Source organism: Sinocyclocheilus rhinocerous, unplaced genomic scaffold, assembly GCF_001515625.1.
Source record: "Sinocyclocheilus rhinocerous isolate Xijiao unplaced genomic scaffold, SAMN03320098_v1.1 scaffold254, whole genome shotgun sequence".
Lineage (NCBI taxonomy): Eukaryota > Metazoa > Chordata > Actinopteri > Cypriniformes > Cyprinidae > Sinocyclocheilus > Sinocyclocheilus rhinocerous.
Window position 1 is genome coordinate 750,766 of NW_015628690.1, and position 19,316 is coordinate 770,081.

The 19,316-nt window shown below is 36.3% G+C and overlaps 3 protein-coding genes across 3 annotated transcripts in view; 2 read left to right on the forward strand and 1 right to left on the reverse strand.

The window, feature by feature from the left end:
- Window positions 1–2,584, forward strand: part of LOC107738202 (protein arginine N-methyltransferase 5-like) — an 11,975-nt gene extending 9,391 nt beyond the window's left edge. The window contains exon 13 of the mRNA XM_016549938.1: window positions 2,367–2,584. Within this exon, the coding sequence (XP_016405424.1) occupies window positions 2,367–2,519 (153 nt within the window). The 3' untranslated portion in view covers window positions 2,520–2,584. The remainder of the gene's footprint in view (window positions 1–2,366) is intronic.
- Window positions 2,585–3,583: 999 nt separating this feature from the next.
- Window positions 3,584–4,919, reverse strand: LOC107738203 (protein arginine N-methyltransferase 5-like). Its single transcript, XM_016549939.1, has 4 exons — window positions 4,743–4,919; window positions 4,439–4,642; window positions 4,201–4,311; window positions 3,584–3,597 (listed from the first exon to the last, which is right to left on the reverse strand). The coding sequence occupies exons 1-4, from the start codon at window positions 4,858–4,860 to the stop codon at window positions 3,584–3,586; spliced, it is 447 nt and encodes a 148-aa protein (XP_016405425.1). The 5' UTR covers window positions 4,861–4,919.
- A 3,016-nt stretch (window positions 4,920–7,935) lies between these two features.
- Window positions 7,936–18,226, forward strand: LOC107738127 (large neutral amino acids transporter small subunit 2-like). Its single transcript, XM_016549823.1, has 11 exons — window positions 7,936–8,115; window positions 10,019–10,223; window positions 10,295–10,446; window positions 11,854–11,979; window positions 14,221–14,374; window positions 15,303–15,426; window positions 15,590–15,693; window positions 15,790–15,886; window positions 16,665–16,814; window positions 16,991–17,168; window positions 17,317–18,226. The coding sequence occupies exons 1-11, from the start codon at window positions 7,992–7,994 to the stop codon at window positions 17,409–17,411; spliced, it is 1,509 nt and encodes a 502-aa protein (XP_016405309.1). The 5' UTR covers window positions 7,936–7,991; the 3' UTR covers window positions 17,412–18,226.
- The last annotated feature ends 1,090 nt before the right edge of the window (window positions 18,227–19,316 follow it).

Here is a 19,316-nt window from a genome sequence, read left to right on the forward strand (position 1 = left end):
TTTAAAGGGGTCATGTGATGCGATTTCATTTTTTCCTTTCTCTTTGGAGTGTTACAAGCTCTTGGTGCATAAAGAAGATCTGTAAAGTTGCAAAGACTAAAGTCTCAAATCCAAAGAGATATTCTTTATAAAAGTTAAGAGTTAGCCACACCTACCTAAAACGGCTCGTTCTAACACGCCCCCACATATCTACCTCACTATGTGGGAAGATTTGCATAACGCCGCCCAAATGTTCACGCAAAGAAAGAAGGCGTAACTTTTATTCTCGCTGTAGTATTGTTGCCGCTGCCGCCATGTCCTGAAGACGCTGTGTGCTTCGTTGTGAAAGCGAAGCTACTTTGTTTGGTCTTCCAAAAGAGGACGATATCCGCTTCGTCATGCCTAGAGCTGATCTGTGCTGGTCGCTGAGGGAATACATCAACTTAGTGCTGTGGATCGCCGGATTGGCTTTCACCGTTTTCACCGCTCCTTTGCCGGGACCGCCGTTCTCGACCCCGCCGCCTCAGCTCACTCTTGCCCGGCTTCAGCTCAGGCTAAGCCGGGGCTTTCGCTCATGCTAGGCCGCTGTGTTTTTCGTTGTGAAAGCGAAACTACTTTGTTTGGTCTTCCAAAAGAGGACGATATCCGCTTCGTCATGCCTAGAGCTGATCTGTGCTGGTCGCTGAGGGAATACTTCAACTTAGTGCTGTGGATCGCCGGATTGGCTTTCACCGTTTTCACCGCTCCTTTGCCGGGACCGCCGTTCTCGACCCCGCCGCCTCAGCTCACTCTTGCCCGGCTTCAGCTCAGGCTAAGCCGGGGCTTTCGCACACGGTAGGCCGCTGTGTTTTTCGTTGTGAAAGCGAAACTACTTTGTTTGGTCTTCCAAAAGAGGACGATATCCGCTTCGTTATGCCTAGAGCTGATCTGTGCTGGTCGCTGAGGGAATACTTCAACTTAGTGCTGTGGATCGCCGGCACATTTTATGGAGGACTGTTTACTGATCCTGGGAGAGTTACGTTAGACTAAAATGCTGGCAGTTCTGACTCACGTAAGTACGTTTTCATTTAAAGGATTTGCCACTGATGATTCAAACGCGAGTTTTGGGCAGTGTGGATTAACGTTAGCACTTGTTGTTTGTCATTTCTCTGATCACAAATGCAGACAGGGTTTTATGTTTACGCGGCGCAATGCAACGCAACGTGTAAAAAGACAGTATAAGTCATTATAATCAGTAGTTATGTCCCCACTGGATGCAACAAATGCCTCTTTTGTAATGGGTTTTAATGTTTTTGTCTCGCCGCTCCGGCCGGGACACGGCATCGACAGTATGGTGAGGGGCGTAACATTTCCGTCTCATGCTTGAGGTATTCGGCCAATCACAACGCACTGAATAGCTGGCCAATCACAGCACACCTCGCTTTTTCAGACCGATGAGTTTTGTAAAAATCGACGCGTTTCAAAAAGGCGGGGCATAGAGGAGAAACAATAATGTACAGTATGTGGAAAATAATGTGTTTTTTTAACTTTAAACCGCATAAACACATTTCATTACACCGAATACACAAAATAATGTTATTTTTAGCAGCATCATATGACCCCTTTAAGCAGAACAGCTGCTTTTCAACACTGATAATAATTAGCAATGTTTCTTGAGCAGCAAATCAACATATTAGAATGATATCTGAAGACTGACACTGAAGACTAGAGAAATGGCTATTGAAAATTCAGGTTTTCCATGACTGAAATAAATTACAATTTAAACCATTTAAATTCATATATAAATGGAAAACTGTTGTTTTAAATTGTTAAAATTGTTTTAACCATTTTACTGTTGTTGTTCTGTATTTTTGATCAAATAAATGTAGCTCTGATGACCTTACGATATTTATATTTAAAAAAAAAACTTTTATTGTTTATAATAGTAGCTCCTCCACCTGATGTTTTTTTTTTTTTATTGAAGTATACATACCACAAAAATTTACTTGTGCATTTTTCACTTAGCCCATCCCATTGCATTCTGGGAATCCCTTCTCATTGAGTGCTAGTGTGCTTCATTATAGCTGTCAGCTTATCTTTATATTTGACTTTTATCAAACAGTGGTTCCACTGAAACTGTATTATTAATGTTACTGTGTTTTATCTCAGTATATGACTGTTATCCATCACTCAATGCACACACTTTCTTGTAATACCATTTGGTGTGAACGTCTGCCATGGACATAAATACAGTTAGCACTTTCAGTTTGAAAGGAGCCAGCTAAGCACTGTCAGAGCGTGGCAGTTTATCGACTCCACAGTTAATGCGCTGAAGTGTACAGCCACGTTGGGAGTGTAATCCTAACACCTTTTTTCCCCTCTCTCTCTCTCTCTCTCTCCCCATGCAGCAGCCGATCCCGCTGTCCTGTGGCAATAATGTGAGCGTGAGGTTCTGGAGGTGTAACAATGGAAAGAAGGTCTGGTATGAATGGGCTGTGACTGAGCCTATATGCTCCGCTATTCACAACCCTTCTGGGCGCTCTTACACCATCGGCCTGTAGCAAGCTGACATCTGCTGAGACATGTGGTTACACTGACTTTTGTTTTGTCTTGTTGTTGTTTTTTAATAAACAATCTGTTTTTCAATCAAGCGGCAGGTTTAAATATCTTGTTTCAAGGGTCCAATTACACTCAAGGAGATTGTTCACCATGACAGCTATGTATCTTTTGCCATTTCTGTAATGTTCATGAGGATGGAAATTAAAACAGCACTTACGAGGTATCCTTTACGAGGTATCCTTTAAAGCAATGTGCGATGTCCTGGTGCTCTTTCTTAGTTCAAACTCTTCTGATATTTCAAAAATATATTAATAACACAAAAGCTGTTATTTTTTGAATACTATTGTTTCTAGAACTGATTAAGTGAGTCCCAACAGTCTATTTTATCACTCTACATAATACATCAGCGTTATTTCCCAATTGTCCACCAGTGCCCTGCAAAGCCCCGTTGTGAGAATAATCATAGTATGATGTCCCCAGTCAGGCCATGTTAGAAAACATATCCCATACTTTTATACAGTTTTTTTTTTCCTGATTAAAAAAAATGTATTGTCACATAACGAATAAAAAAGGTACAAAATTATGTGATCTTCCTCTCTGATAAATTTTATAAAATGTCCCAAGACAAACTCACTCCATTTCATAAATCTATGTCGCAATATACAGGTAATGATGACCATGACATTTAAAAAAAAAAAGCATTGATATTGTATTATTATTACGCATAAATAATCCAGTGGCCAAAAGAGCCAAAAAAAGAACAATTTGAATTAGATTTTTTTGCACAATTTAATTTTTTTCAATTTGAATTATTGTAGATCATGATCATGACATACTAACATCTAAATTAGATGTTAAACAGTCAGAATTATGGCATGAAAAGTGAAAATTGGCTTTTTATGACAGTTGACGTTTCGATGTCCTTTCTCATAATTTTTTACTTTTTGTCATAATTATTTCTAGTTGACACTTCATAATAGGTGGCAGTATTGCACCTTAACACTCATTTTGTCTCCAGGAAGTGCTTATTAACATGAAACATTTCTTTTTTTGTCCTATTGTACACTTACGTGTGATTCACTGGCCAAAAAAGAGAAAACAAAATAAAGTTAAAGAATCATTTGAATTAGGTTTTTTATAGATATCGTGATAACATTATAGTGAATTATTGTAAATTATTATTATTTCATACTAAATCTTAATTATGAGATAATCAAAATCATAATTGACCCAAGTCAAAATTATGGTATAAAAAGACAATTATGACATAAAAAGTGAAATCGACAAATTCTACTTTCTATGACTACGTTTTGTTAATTTTTGTGTTTTTATATCTCATGATTTAGACTTTTTATCTTTTTATCACACAGTGTGTGATATTTTTTTGTCACTAAAGCAACAGACACAAACTGCACTTTTGTCCAGTAAATTTTACGCAATAACACTCTGTATCTACAGTTTGATGCATTTGATTCTATTTGGATAGAAATGAAATCGTTTTCCTTATTATATAAATGATTTTTAATTGCCCTCTCCTGATACCCATGCCAATTTGTGATCATTATTACAGAATACACTCAATGTGGTAACCCAGAAATTCATGAACAATGCAAGCCTTACATTGTGAAACAGCCTTTAAACTGACATTGTGTGCCACTACGCTGCTACTACAAAAAGACTTACTGAGCGTGACATCTTTGTAGAGTGTGGCCTCAAAATATCCAGCAAAGCCGTGAAGCACTGAATTACATCCAATGAAGAACCGTAGACATTGATACCGGTTATTATTCATATCTGCACAGGGTAAAGATCAAGAGTTAATGGCTTCATAGAAAGAGTTACAAAAAAAATTAAAGGAACGATTTTTGGACTACATATGGTCTTATTGCATCTGTTTGTCTGTCTCTGCATGATCCTGTACCTGTGGTGGGATGTACGAAGGTGAAGCAGGGTTTGGGGTCTGCAAGTTGGTGGAAGTTGTGTAGTCTGACAACATATGGTGTCTCAAAATGGCACTCGGGGTCTTTGTCTCGCTCCCGACACCCACGCACTTCATTATATAGTTTAGAGGAGGACAGCGGAGCCAGGAAAGACGTGTAAGAGCAGGGAATGCTTATGCCATCATCTAAGAGAAAACAAACATCCATGAGTGGATCAAAAGATGTAAAACAGGGCAAATCAAAAATCATAGAATTTTAAAAGACAATGATGATTTCATATCAAACCTTTGAGGAAGTGCTGCGCTCCATCCAGGCACTCGGGTGAAAGCTCATTGTCTCCGAATGAGCCTAAAAGCTCGCTCACAATGATATCTGCTTTCTCTGGAGCAGTCCATTCCCTCATGTCACATGATACAACAGTCACCTGATCACCCCACTCCTCAAATTTCCAGTTCTCCAGCCTGAGAAAGACAGGGGAACACAAAAGGACTGCTGATTTACATAAATTATTACACTTGAAATCAAATTAACACAACTGAAAACAAATTACACACTTTTCCTTTAAAGCATCACATTTACTTATGTAAAAAGTTTAATGGAGTTTAAAATGTTTTAAAAGAAGTAAAAATAGCCCCTCCACCTGATGTTTTTTTTTTTTTTTTAAGTATACATACAACAAAAATTTACTTGTGCATTTTTCACTTAGCCTATCCCATTGCATTCTGGGAATCCCTTCTCATTGAGTGCTAGTGTGCTTCGTTATAGCTGTCAGCTTATCTTTATATTTGACTTTTTTATCTCTGTATATGACTGTTATCCATCACTCAATGCACGCACTTTCTTGTAATACCATTTGGTGTGAACTTCTGCCATGGACATAAATACAGTTAGGGGCTGGTCAGGATGCTCAAACAGAGCCACAGTGTTTACATGAATATTTTAATGCTGAATAAATTACATAACATTTACATAAACATCAAATTGTTTTAGGCAAAGAACAGTCACATTAGCTATTGAATGTATTTAAGAGAGAAGTAATTTGTAGCTAAACAATTATAGGCAGGGAAACCATCAGCGCTGATTTTGTTTTCTTTGTTTACTCATGAACACTCATTAACAGAGCGCAGCGTTAACGTGTTTGCCAAGACATCTAAACCTATCTAAAATTTGTTAGCATCATGCAGGGAATATTCACAAATATCCATTCAAGCACCATTGATTGTGATCCTTGTCTTCTTGGTGAGCAACTTTGGAAGACACTAGAGAAGGCACTTGCTTTGTCTAATTGAATTATGAATGTAATTTGCGTCTGTGACTTCTCTTCATTTTATTCAGTTATTCTTTAACACTAATTTCTTTGGAGTTAAATTGTACAAGTCATCTAGAGAAGGCACTTGCTTTGTCTAATTGAATTATGAATGTAATTTGCGTCTGTGACTCTTCATTTTATTCAGTTATTCTTTAACACTAATTTCTTTGGAGTTAAATTGTACAAGTCATTGCATCATTGTTTAAGTTATTGTTAAAAATGTGCTAGTCTGAGGAGGTGGGCTTCCTCAGCTGAGTTTTGGTTTCTTCTACTTAGAGCTACTTAGAACATCTTAGGGAGTTTCTTCACTGGCACTGATGCCTTTGGCAGCTCACCGGGGTGCATGTAAGACATTGTGTGTAAATCAGCTTTGGAATAGTATGCATTGTGAAAAGCACTGTACAAAAAATAAAATTTAGCTTTAGGGAAAAGCTTATTGATTTGCATGACCGGCTGAGCTGAAACTTTGTTCTTTGGCCAGAGAGCTCATTTTTGTCATGTGGCCCCTAGCAAACCCAATTCTGGCCCTTTGAAGTGCTGAAAAAAATTGTTACAGCCCCATTATGCATGTATATGTCTGTCCGTCTATATTTGCAAATCAATGTTTAGATCATAATTTATTACAGCCTTCCAAGTATTATATAAAAAAACTTTTAGCCTATATGGTGGCCCATTTCTGCCACATGAGAAAAAAAGCATGCATTGGTAAAGCCATAATTATGACGTACCAAGTCATTGACATAGAAAGTCATAATTATGACAAAAAGTTAAAATTGAGAAGTGTCAATAGCTATGTTTCCATCCCCCTATTTTTACGCGCATTTTGGAATATCGCATAAAAAAAACTCTGGATAGAAATGCCAAGATGCACATAAATTCTAAGAATGTGCATAAAACACTTATGCACACAATTAAAGTAGGATACACTTTTTTTATGCGATAAGAAAAAAACGTGAATAAAATACGATGGAAACACATTTACCAAATAAATTCCACCATGCGCATCAAACAAAGTCATGTGACTTTGCATGATGGGATGGGATAACTTGACTAACCAGTGGAGCGATCTCTTTGCACAGCATCTGAAATGCTGTTTTGGTTGTTCTGAAATGCCTGAGCAAAGTCTGTCATCAAAGTATTTCTGTATAATTGTCTTAAACGACTGCGTTCCCAAACAGCAGGCATCCATCTTCGAAAGCAATGACAGCATTTATTGCTTTTCGTCTGCTTGCTCTGAAGTGGCTTCTCCTATTTTTTTAGTGATATTTATAGTGATATTTAGTGCCAGTTTGTCAGGAAATTATGATTTTGTTCTCTTTGACTCGTTGGATGTAAACTGTGCATTATTCGCAAATGTTTTATGCAATATTCCAGTTTTGCCGACAAGTTAAAATCGAATCTTTGGATGCAAACATAGCTGATAAAAAAGTTGAAATTGAGAAAAAATAATTTTAATAAATAATTTTAATAAATAAATAATCATATTTATGAGATAAAGTCAAGTATGGCAAAAAGTAAAAATTGTCATAATATACATTTTATGACACGTTTTGCCTTATGACTCAGAATCTCAATTTTGACATCTCTTTTTGTCATAATTTTGGCATGTCAAATTTTCACATCATAATTTTGACTTATGTCATAATGACTTTTATGAACAATAATGATTTTATTATAATTAGTTATCAATGCAAGTGTTTTTAGGTGGCGGAAATGGGGTTCCATATTATGAACAAAAATTCATTATTTCATCATTCATAAAATATATTTTTCTAAATTATTTTTGTATAATATTTTGCTGTTGTTTTTTTGTTTTGTTTTGTTTTTACAGAAAAAGTAAAAAGTTTTCCTCACCCTAACAGGTTTTGATTTTTTAATGTCTTGATTTTAATATCAGTAAGTGTGGGTTAAGAGGACAAACATTCAAATGGCATAATTTTATTTGCCTGATTATGACCCAGATTTATTTATTTATTTTGACCTTAAATTGAGATTTGGTGCTGCAAGACTATTGTGATTCCATTGCTAAATACATTTACTAAATACAAAATCTCTTTGTAGTTGCATAATATTGCCTCTGTTGCATTCATCTATTAAACTAGACCAAACCAGAACACTGTGGGCGGGTTTATCAGATTATCACATTAAGTTTGGGGTGGGAGGATAAAGTTACGGAGACTCTCAACATCAACATTAAGCACAGAGTTGCTGCTGTCTGTGTGAAAATGAGCAGCAGTGGCGCCCGACGCAGGGCTGCATCAGTGCCAGACACAGACACCGACGACGGAGAACCAGCAGTGACCTTGAAGAAAGAGATCGGTCTCCTCAGTGCATGTAGTATTATTGTGGGTAAGTCTGTGTTTTATGCATTACGTTTCCTCTTTATATTCTCCTTGCACTTTATATGGTATAAAAATACATGCAGTAAATAAAAGTAGGCCTATAGTTTGTATCCCCTGAATTCAAAAAATGAGATGTTTATGCATATCCATGATATTTTGAAGAACTGACCATACAATGAAACTGAAAGGAGTCCAATATTGTTTTCATTGTAAGCACCAAAAAAACACTAATACATTTTTTAAAATATCCTTTTTCTATCACCATACTAGGCATAGGATATATGCATAAAGTACATCATTTAATTACAAATTTTGTATATATCTATATGATATAAATGAGAAATAAAGCATGTGAACGGTAACTTCATCCAGAACAAACACAGCGTGGAGCTGAAGCCCAGGTAGGGCCCAAGTAAGGATTATAAACAGAGAAGAGATTTCTCAGCAGGAGTCTGGTGTTAGGTAGCAAGTTTAAACCTAAACTGGGTCACTACTCGGCATGTAATTTAGACTTGAATGCAAGAAGCTCACCAGCATGTCTGTGCCAGTTACCTCACTGCTGGGTTAATGCGTGTTATCTGAGATTTAAGCTGTCAGTAGGTGTTTGGGTTACAGCAGGTCGGGTCACTATCTACCTGTGTTGTCCATTAACAGGTTCTGTTGTTTTGCCAGTAAAGTGTGTGTGTGTGTGTGAGAGAGAGAGAGAGAGAGAGAGATCATTTGTGGAATTATTTGGTTTTGAGGCCTCAGGTTTTATACTCAAAAATAGGATGTTGGTTAAGGATCTCTGTTGTCAAAAATTTGTACGTTCGGGTTTTTGAATGTGTCATAAATTTTATAATTGTTCATATCTCTTGACATGTCTGTTCCTGTTGTAGCTTGGGATAAAATCCAAAAACAGAGATACTTAAAACATTGACAACAACTGTTTTTCAAACCTCTGATTAATATTTAATATTCAGATTGATAACCTAAGAATTACCTTGAATGGTAAGCCCTGAAACACATGTATATATACTGTATAAATTACCCTCACAACTGCTTTTTCCCCCTGCATTTATTTACATATAGTACTTTACGGATGTTTGTTTGTTTTTGTTATTTTGTTTTATATTTTCTTCTTTATCTTTTTTCATTTGCAAGGACAATAAATGAATATGAAGATAAAGGAATTGGTTTCTTATTTTGTGCAGAAATAAATAATGGAGGAAAGGGACTCATGAAGGTACTTCAGTAAAAAAAAAATTTTAAAAATCACCTAGGTTCAAGGCTTCTGTAGTACAAGTGGCAAAACAGCTTATTTCATTCTCCCCTTGTCTTTTTTCCAAATCTCTTGAGAATTCCATCTCTAAACAAAGGAACTTTTCACTGCTCAACAGGTGTTAACAATGAGCATTCTTAATATTTTACCAGACTGGTTGAAACCAACCCTCAAGGTCACAAAGCACTGAAGAAAATCTTGTATAAGGGAAGAACACGGTCTGAGGCATGTTCAAAGAACACAGAGACAAAGAATTTTATAATATATACACTACTGTTCAAAGGTTTGGAGTCAGTACAAGTTTTTATGTTGCTGAAAGAAGTCTCTTATGGTTTTTTAGACATTATTAGAATTTCAAATATCTGTTCCCCCCAGTTCCCGAGTTCGAGTCCCGGCTCTCTCGCACTATGCTTCCTGTCAACTAACTGTCCTATTAAAATAAAGGCAAAACGCCAAAAATGTTTAAAAAATTCAAAACCGCACTGGCATTAGAGAGTTGGCCTAACAGCTTCCACTTATCTGGGAAGGCTTTCTTTTAAATACTGAAACATGGCAGTGGGGATTTACTTTCTTTCAGACACAATCATCAAAGAGCTACATTCAAGTCCTTCTGTTAACTCCTCTTGCCTGTTTGTTGTCATTTCCCCAGGTAACATTATTGGGTCTGGGATCTTTGTAAGTCCAAAGGGTGTTTTGGAAAATTGCAGCTCAGTGGGTCTGGCTCTCATAGTGTGGACTCTCACTGGCGTCATCACTGCCATCAGTGCTCTGTGCTATGCTGAACTGGGAGTCACAATCCCAAAGTCAGGTGGAGACTATTCCTATGTTAAGGACATCTTTGGAGGGCTAGCTGGGTAAGACTGACTCATTTATTTAGATGAAATGTAATGCATGTGAGGTCTTACAGGGCTTGTCTTTTGAATAGGTTTCTAAGGCTGTGGATTGCAGTGTTGGTGATCTATCCAACTAACCAGGCTGTGATTGCCCTCACATTTGCCAATTACGCATTGCAGCCTCTCTTCCCTTCCTGCTTCCCTCCAGAGAGAGCGCTGGGTCTGCTTGCCGCCGTCTGCCTGTGTAAGTAAATGCTGATAATTAAAACATGCTTTGGGGCTACATTATATTGTCCATGACACAACGTTTTATCCAAGAGCATCCTGCATCTGGTGCTGGGCAGTAACTGTAGAAACATGTAATCTGGATTACATAATCAGATTCCAAAAATTAAGTACTTGTAATTAGATTATATTACATTGTAAAATATTCGTAATCAGACTACAGCTACTTTTTACTGGTTACATGATTATTGAAATTATAATTTATTCATAATGTGTTGATTCTCCCTAATTGTTCTTTTTCATCTCCTAACAGATGGAATATATTTTCTTTCTCTTTGTATTTTTATATCAATATGGTACAAGCTTTTAAATGAGTTAGGTCAAAATAATCTAAAAGTAATCATAATTGTAAGTAATCAGCCCCAGATGCCAGATCCTGTCAAAAATATAATTTTCTTTCTGGTAAAACAGCAACTAATCAGCAAAGTTGTCCAATACCCAAAACCTGTTAACAGCAAGTCTTGTCTGGTACCCAAAACCAGTGTTTGGTCTGGTACCCAAAACTTTATTTAACAGCCTTCTATCAGCAAAGAAGTTGACTGAGAAAAGCCAGTGAAGAGCAGAAGCAGGAGACAAAATAATGATGATTTTTAAATAAAATGAGCATAGTTGATTGAATAATCTTAGTTGCGTATGTTTCAATGCTCAGACTGCATCTGACGAACACAAATCCAACAAGTAGTGTTATGTCAAACTGCTTCACAACAACATCCCATAAACCCTGAATTTCCATAAACATTTCCTTCTTATCTCTTACTCACGAAGACAAATAACCCTGGAAAACAATGAAAACAACAACAATGGAGAAAAAAAAATTATATATATATATACAGTGGGTACGGAAAGTATTCAGGTGAGCCTTGGCTTGACCGCAGGTAGCACTTTGAATCAGAAAAGTGGCTTTTTATCACCTCTTTTTGTTCAGGAACAGGTTCTACATATATTAATACATAATTGTGGTTAATGAGCTGAATGATGTCAGCTGGACTTATAATGGGAAGATTTCCAAAGAGCTTGTTCATACAGGTCTGGATCATGCAGAGTGTTTTCTTGCAAGAGCTTTTTCCAAAGCCGTGGAACAATGTTGTCTGGCAACTTTAATCATTGTTGAAGCTTAAACCTATTGGCAGTTCTTGCTTTGTTTTCGTTCTTTAATCTAAAGCTGTTATTTTCCTGTTTCATATTGCAGTAACCATATTGATGAAGTATTTTCAAACAGCAGCTTGTTTTGTCTGAATTTTAAGTTGGACAGTATATACTGTATACAGTATAACATTTGACTGACTTCATTCTTCGTTCAGTGTAACTTCTGGTTACTGCCATCAATATGAATTTGAATGTTTATAATTTGTTCTTTTCCTTGTAGTGCTGTTAACTTGGATAAACTGCTTCAGTGTCCGCTGGGCGACTCGTGTACAGGATGTGTTCACCACAGGCAAACTCCTCGCCCTCTGCCTCATCATCATCATGGGCGTTGTGCAGATCTGCAAGGGTAATTTATAACAGTACAGTCCATAGTGCATCTATATCTATACATTAATTAACATCATTCATAAACATATTTAACTCATATTTCACTGATATTGTTTTCCATATTTGAACAAATCAGGTTGCCTCTTTACATTTTTTTTGGCTGCATATATGACTAACTCATTCCAGCATTATTTTTGTTCAGTTGCTGTTTTCCACATTTTGATATAAACTACATGTCGTAGCTGCAGTCATAAATAATAAAGCTGTTTTCTTTCTTTCAAATCAACCTCACCATAAATCACTAAACAATCAAGTTGAGTTTTTTCCTTAAAATTGATGACAATAGCACAAATTTAGTTCTTGACTTTTCCAGAGCATGTGCCTTAAATTTTTTCTGCATTATCAGCATAAAAGTGTGGACATTTGAAGATGTGCTGATTTAAATAATGGTGTTTCATGGAGAGTGAAATATGTGCAATTTTTCTAAGAGCTCATGAAGGCTGTGATGAATGAAAAGTAAAAAAAAAAACAGCATTTATTTGAAATAGATATCTTATGTAATATTATGTCTTTACTGCATCCTTGCTGAATAAAAGTATTAAAACACATTTGAATAGAAGCATATATATCTAGATAGATAGATAGATAGATAGATAGATAGATGATATGCTCTTTGTTCACCAAAGGCCTTATAAAATTGTTCTTTTTTTTTACTACTGCCATAAAGATATTAACAAAAATACAGTACAAGAAAACAATGAAATCTGTGTTTGGCTTGTTTAACTCATTCAGTATTAGATGTGAACATAAAGGGCTTGAATATAAGAGGGAAGGCATTAATCTAAGAGTATTACATAGGCAATAAAGGGCTTGAATATAAGAGGGAAGGCATTAATCTAAGAGTATTACATAGGCATACTTTTCATATTTGACCCATTTTTGCACTATAAACAAAAGAGTATAAATCCATTAAGCACAGACAAGCTCACAAATGAATTTGACTGTCATGCTGGCCCATTTGTAGTCTGCTGCTTTCATGTGTTTAATATCCCAAGGACAAAAAAGGAACGTTGAATGTCTTCTTTAAAATGTCTTCATAAAAGCATCAAAAAAAGAACTATTGATTTTGACAATGGAAACTTGTACATTGGTTAAATAACAGTGCTTTTTAATGCATAATATGCTTTCCTGCAGTAAATGTAATGAAAAGAAATGAATTAAATTGATTATGCAGTAGTTAAAGGTGCAGTAGGAGATCTTGGAAAATGCTAACTTTAGCCTGATAGCACTGAAAGTGAACGTCCCACCCTCCCTGCAATCGCTGTCCAAAGCCACGCCCCCTAAACGCATATACGCTCACAGACCAGAATACCAGAGACAACATTACAATAGGCTACATCAGCTGTTCCCAATTCCAGTCCTTGCGCCCTCCTGCTCTACATATTTCATATGTATCTCTTATCACGTGCGACGTTTGTTCTATTTGACCGTAAGGGCCCTGGGAAGTGTACATCACCGGATATTCCGCCATGATTCCAGTTCGAAGCGAGCGTATATGTTCCATACACAGGGCATTAAAGTGTGCGAGACGTGAATTTAAATAGTATTTATTTACAGAGTTATATTATGTCACACTTCTCTAGTAAGTTTCGTCTGTGTGTGAAGACACTGCGCAGCGCAAATCCGTGAATTAATGTTCCGAAGTGAAGTAAAATTCAACGGATTTCCCCTGCTTCCCTTGCGCGAGGACTGGAATTGGGAACCGCTGGGCTACATCATGTGTCATTCACCGGTGAGAAAGCTTTATAGTACAGTTAGTAAAAGTAGTACAATATCAGGAAGGAAGATCGGGTTGTTGATGTTTGTCTGCCATTCTCGCTCTGTCTGCACAGCGTGCGTGAACGCGCTGATGACGTATCCTGTCTGCGCGAACAGGGTGCGCAGAGGTATGAAAATACACATGTTGACAGGCAGGTAGGAAAGCCAATTAAAACGCTTGGACCGAGCGTTTTGATTGGACGAACATTTCTTGATCCTACGCCTTCCACAGAATATATAAATACAGACAAATACATTTAGACCACTTAACATAATGATTGCTATCGGGATGTGAAGAGACTTTCAACCAGCATAACAAAAAATGTTTCTGAAGACAATCACCTATTGCACCTTTAATACAACTTTTTCCATTCATTTAGATACTCTCTGCGTATTAATTCAGGCATAGAGCATAAAATGCTTCCCTGTCTTTTGTCTCCAGGTCATTTTTATTGGTTGGAGCCAGAACATGCATTTCATCCTCTCCAGCCCTATGACATGGGACGCATTGCACTGGCTTTCCTTCAGGGCTCCTTCGCTTATGCAGGCTGGAACTTTCTTAATTATGTAACAGAAGAGCTCATTGACCCCTACAGGTACACTGTCATTTGTCAGGGAAAATGTACAGTGAAAGACAGTCATTATCACAACATTTTTTTTTTAAATCCAACTTTGTCATTATGAGAAATAATTCCAGATATTTCTCTGATATTATTTTACTCAATAATTGTCTTGCTAAATACATAAAATGTGAAAAATAAAAAAAAGAATAACATACATTTAGTACTGGTATCTTTATATACGAATTTTATGTAAGGGTTTTAACACATTAAATACCCAATATTAATTGCAGAAATTAACAGATTACTTTTCCCAAGCCTAAAACAACTATAAATGCAATACTGTCATGTATAATGTACACCATTACCACATACACAATTTTTTTTTAATCTGTTTACTTGGTTCTACTGAAATTATATTGTAATGTCTCAGTTTTTCTCCTAGACAGCATTGACATTGATTGGAAAGTATTTTCCATTCAGATTATTCTCTTGAGGAAAAATTCTCACATATGAGTAAACTCACGTATGTCCTCTAGAGTTTCAGGAGAGATTTCAAAAGTATATCAAACTGTTCAGGTCTATCAAGATACCAAAAATTAAAAGTCAGAGATTCCTACATAAATATTTCTCATCAAATTCTTCCAAAATGAAAATTATTATGCCGTCCATATTCACTTTTATTGAATATGAGGCATTTGTATCTCTTTTTATTTCTCCTGAGGCATTTTATGAGAAACATCTGAGACAAAAAAGTAAATGGCAAACATTTTGTTTTTCTGAGAATATTCAGAAGTTATTAGATCATTTATGTATACCGATCAGTTATGTATAACTATTGGGGTGTCATAAATACTATAAATGTTAGCATTTTAAATACCAAAGTATTCCCGCTCTGGGCAGTACGGGTTTGCCAGAGACTTACAATCAAGATTCAACTCAGGTTTTAACTCTCTCTTTACAGGAACCTGCCTCGTGCAATTTTCATCTCAATCCCTCTGGTCACTTTCGTCTATGTATTTGCGAATATTGCATATGTTACAGCTATGAGCCCTCAGGAGCTGATGGCCTCCAATGCTGTTGCTGTGGTGAGTTGCTCTGCTCAAATTAAGATGCTTATTGAGTTCTTCCTTCATCAGGAAATGAAGCAGCCTATTAATCAGTAGATCGGTCTGACCCATCTGACGTTTTTGCTGAATGTCTGCTTACCTCTATAAACTTTGCCTTCTTTTTCTCTTTAATCTCCATCAGACATTTGGTGAAAAGCTGCTTGGGGTGATGTCATGGATCATGCCCATCTCTGTGGCTCTGTCCACCTTCGGAGGGGTTAATGGGTCCCTTTTCACATCATCCAGGTCAGTCTTGATGCCATGTTATTGCACAATTACTCATTCAGTTTGCATTGTATTTTAATGTCAATGGATAGCTTGATTGACAGTTGTTCTTCTCAGGTTATTCTTTGCAGGTGCGAGAGAAGGACATCTTCCCCGTCTGTTGGCAATGATTCATGTGAACCGCTGTACACCCATCCCAGCTTTGCTTTTCACTGTGAGCTCTTTGTTTTGTTCCTTAAAGGAATAGTTCACCCAAAAATGAAAATGTACTCACCCTCAGGCCATCCAGATGTAGATGAGTTTGTTTCTTCATTGGAACTGATTTGGAGAAATCTAACATTGCATCACTTGCTCACCAATGGATCCTCTGAAGAGAATGGGTGTCGTCAGAATGAGAGTCCAAGCAGCTGAACAAGTAATCCACATGACTCTAGTTCATCATTTACCATCTTGTGAAGCAAAAAGCAGTGTCTGTAATAAATTCATTATTAAGACATTTTTAGCTTTAGCTAAAATATGAGCTCTATCCAAAATATTGTTTCTCCAGTAAAGAAGTAATCTTGTCTGAATCAGGAGAGAAATATGCACAGATCAAGCACTGTTTATGAACAAAAACAGTTCTAAACAAATATGTTGGTGGATTTTGATGTGAGAGGACAACAGGGGATGATTTTTTTTCCCACTGGAGGAAGCGTTATTATGGATCATGGACTGGTGTTTTAGCTGAAGTTGACGGTTTAAAGTTAAAATGCCTTCATTATTTGTTTCTCACTGATGGACTGATGTAATGCTAAATTTCTCCAAATCTGTTCCAATGAAGAAACAAACTCATCTACATCTTGGATGGCCTGAGGGTGAGTAAATTTGTACTCAAATTCTCCTTTTTTAGTGAACTATTCCTTTAAATAATCTAAAAATCTTTGTTTTTGTCAATTATATACAATGTATTGGTAGGTGCTTATATTCAAATCAAATACTGGTTTATTTGATAGTGTATATCAACTCTGCTGATGTTGTGCACCAGTGACATATACACCCTTATCAACTATGTTGGCTTCATCAACTACCTGTTTTATGGGGTCACTGTTGCTGGGCAGATTGTGCTTCGCATCAAAGAACCAGACTTACATCGACCAATCAAGGTAAGGCTGAATCCTAATGACTTTATTTTGTAGTTTTGACAGCATTAAACCTCAAGAGCTGTCAGATCTCAGCATTTGCTGTGAACAGTAATGATGTATAATTATAGATTAATTTTTTGGGAGGGGGTACTGTACATTTGAAGTACTTTACGAAATCAACAGGTTTCACTCCACAGGTGAGCTTGGCGTGGCCAGTAATTTTCCTGATTTTCTGGGCATTCCTGCTGATCTTCTCTCTGTACTCGGAGCCTGTGGTGTGTTGCATTGGTCTGGCCATTATGTTGTCAGGTGTTCCTGTGTATTTATTTGGCGTCTATTGGGAAAACAAGCCCAAGAGCTTCAACTCCTTTGTTGGTATGGTATTATCTTAAATCTCAATTAATATTGATGGATGAAAATGATTTACAAATGTCAGCTATATTTGCATAAAACTAAACAGATTGTGAATTAGGCCTACAGAGGCTACTAAAGACACTCCATCTGCTGTTGTCTGTCTACATAGCTAAACTGACACACTTGGGGCAGAAGTTGTTCATGGTGGTATATCCCGCTGAAGGCAGTGAAGACGGGAATGAAGACAAAGACGAAGCTGGATAGGATTACAAGAAGTACATTTACTGAGTCATTCATGGATATTCATTCATCAGCTAAACTTAAGCAATATGAATTTGTTAGGTTATGAAAATGCAAAACAAACATGCACATAGTGTGGAGGATAATATAATAGCTAAAAAAGTATTTTTGATTTGAAAGACTGGCCTTAAACATTCTAGGTGCAATACTGCCACCAATTGGCAAGATTATTAGATGCAATATAAATATTGTTGCTGTGACTGTTACGGATCATTTTTTATTTTTATATTGAGCATACTATTGTACTCTCTTCATCAGTCTCTGGTGTTTGTATTCACTACATTTTATACTCTATTGTAAAAAGGTTGAATAATCCTGGAGATAATGTTTTGCATTTTTGTGTGTGCAAGTGTTTAATTTTTATTCGCATTTCAGACTTCAGACTTGAAAATAAATTATGACCCAAAACAACACAAACAGAAAGAAAGAAAGAAAGAAAGATGTCTGTATGTTATTTACCAGCATGGAATCTTGCCAGCATGGAAAATGTCTGTAATTTAGGAGTAAATGGGAACAATAGCCTGCTGTGTTATATAACCCACATCCTACACCCTGCTTTCATGTTGGACAAGGACAACAAAACATGTCCGGAATTATGTTACATTTTGGGCCTTCAAGGTAAAGGGTAATATGTTTAAAGAAGTCAATTTAATAAAAACTAAAGCAAAGTTCAAAATTTAAGTAAACTCTGTGGTAGTTAGAATTGACCAGAATGTGTGACATCTACCCGTTAAAATACAATATATAATACATTATACAATGTGCTGTTGTTCTACAGATCCCAGGGTGTTTAAAACAGTATGACTTTATTCCACTACAGTCGTGTCCATTCTTTGGAAAACAAATGGGTTCTTCCCCCAGTGCACAGTATTGTCTGTCTAAGAAACCTCAGAGTTGGCAGAGTTCAGCTCCTGAACAAACAATGGATAAATGAATGTCCCTAGAAAATAAAAAATATCTCTGTTATGACATTTGTAGCCTATATTTATTCCTTTATTTTCATTTTAAAAGTTCTTATTTAAAATAAAAAAACATACAGTTTTTAAAAACATACAGTCCCCTATAGTTTCACTAGTGGTTCATTAAACAATTTTTCTTACTACTTTTTACTTCTTAGTACTTTTTCTTTTCTAGTAGCCACTATCTCATTGACAAGTAACTATTACTCTATTGGCAGGGACATTTCTTTTTTAATTCTAAGTTGGTCGGTGCTTCAGATTTCACTTCCTAAAATATCCAATTCCAGTTTACCAAACCTATTTATGATAAGATCTAATTTGTGCCAGTTGCTAGAACCTAATGAATAGTTATACTACCTTACCTTAGTACGATTTTTATTTAATTTTATCTTATATTTTTAAAGTAAGTTAATAGCCTACTTTTATTATGCAAGGATCTTGTCAAATTTAGATTTCTATTTCAAATAAATGCTGTTGAAATCCTTAAAAAAACAATTATGGTTTTCACAAAAAATTGTAAGAAATAGTAAGGAATAGCTTACGTGAGCACCAAATCAGCATGACATAGAAAAGAGTTATTTTAAAGGGGTCATATGATGCGATTTCAATTTTTCCTTTCTCTTTGGAGTGTTACAAGCTCTTGGTGCATAAAGAAGATCTGTAAAGTTGCAAAGACTAAAGTCTCAAATCCAAAGAGATATTCTTTATAAAAGTTAAGAGTCAACCACGCCTACCTAAAACGGCTCGTTCTAACACACCCCACATGTCTACGTCACGATGTGAGAAGATTTGCATAACGCCGCCCAAACGTTCACGCAAAGAAAGAAGGCGTAACTTAAAAATATTTGGCTGCACAACTGTTGATAATTCTAATAATAAATCAGCATATTAGAATGATTTCTGAAGATCA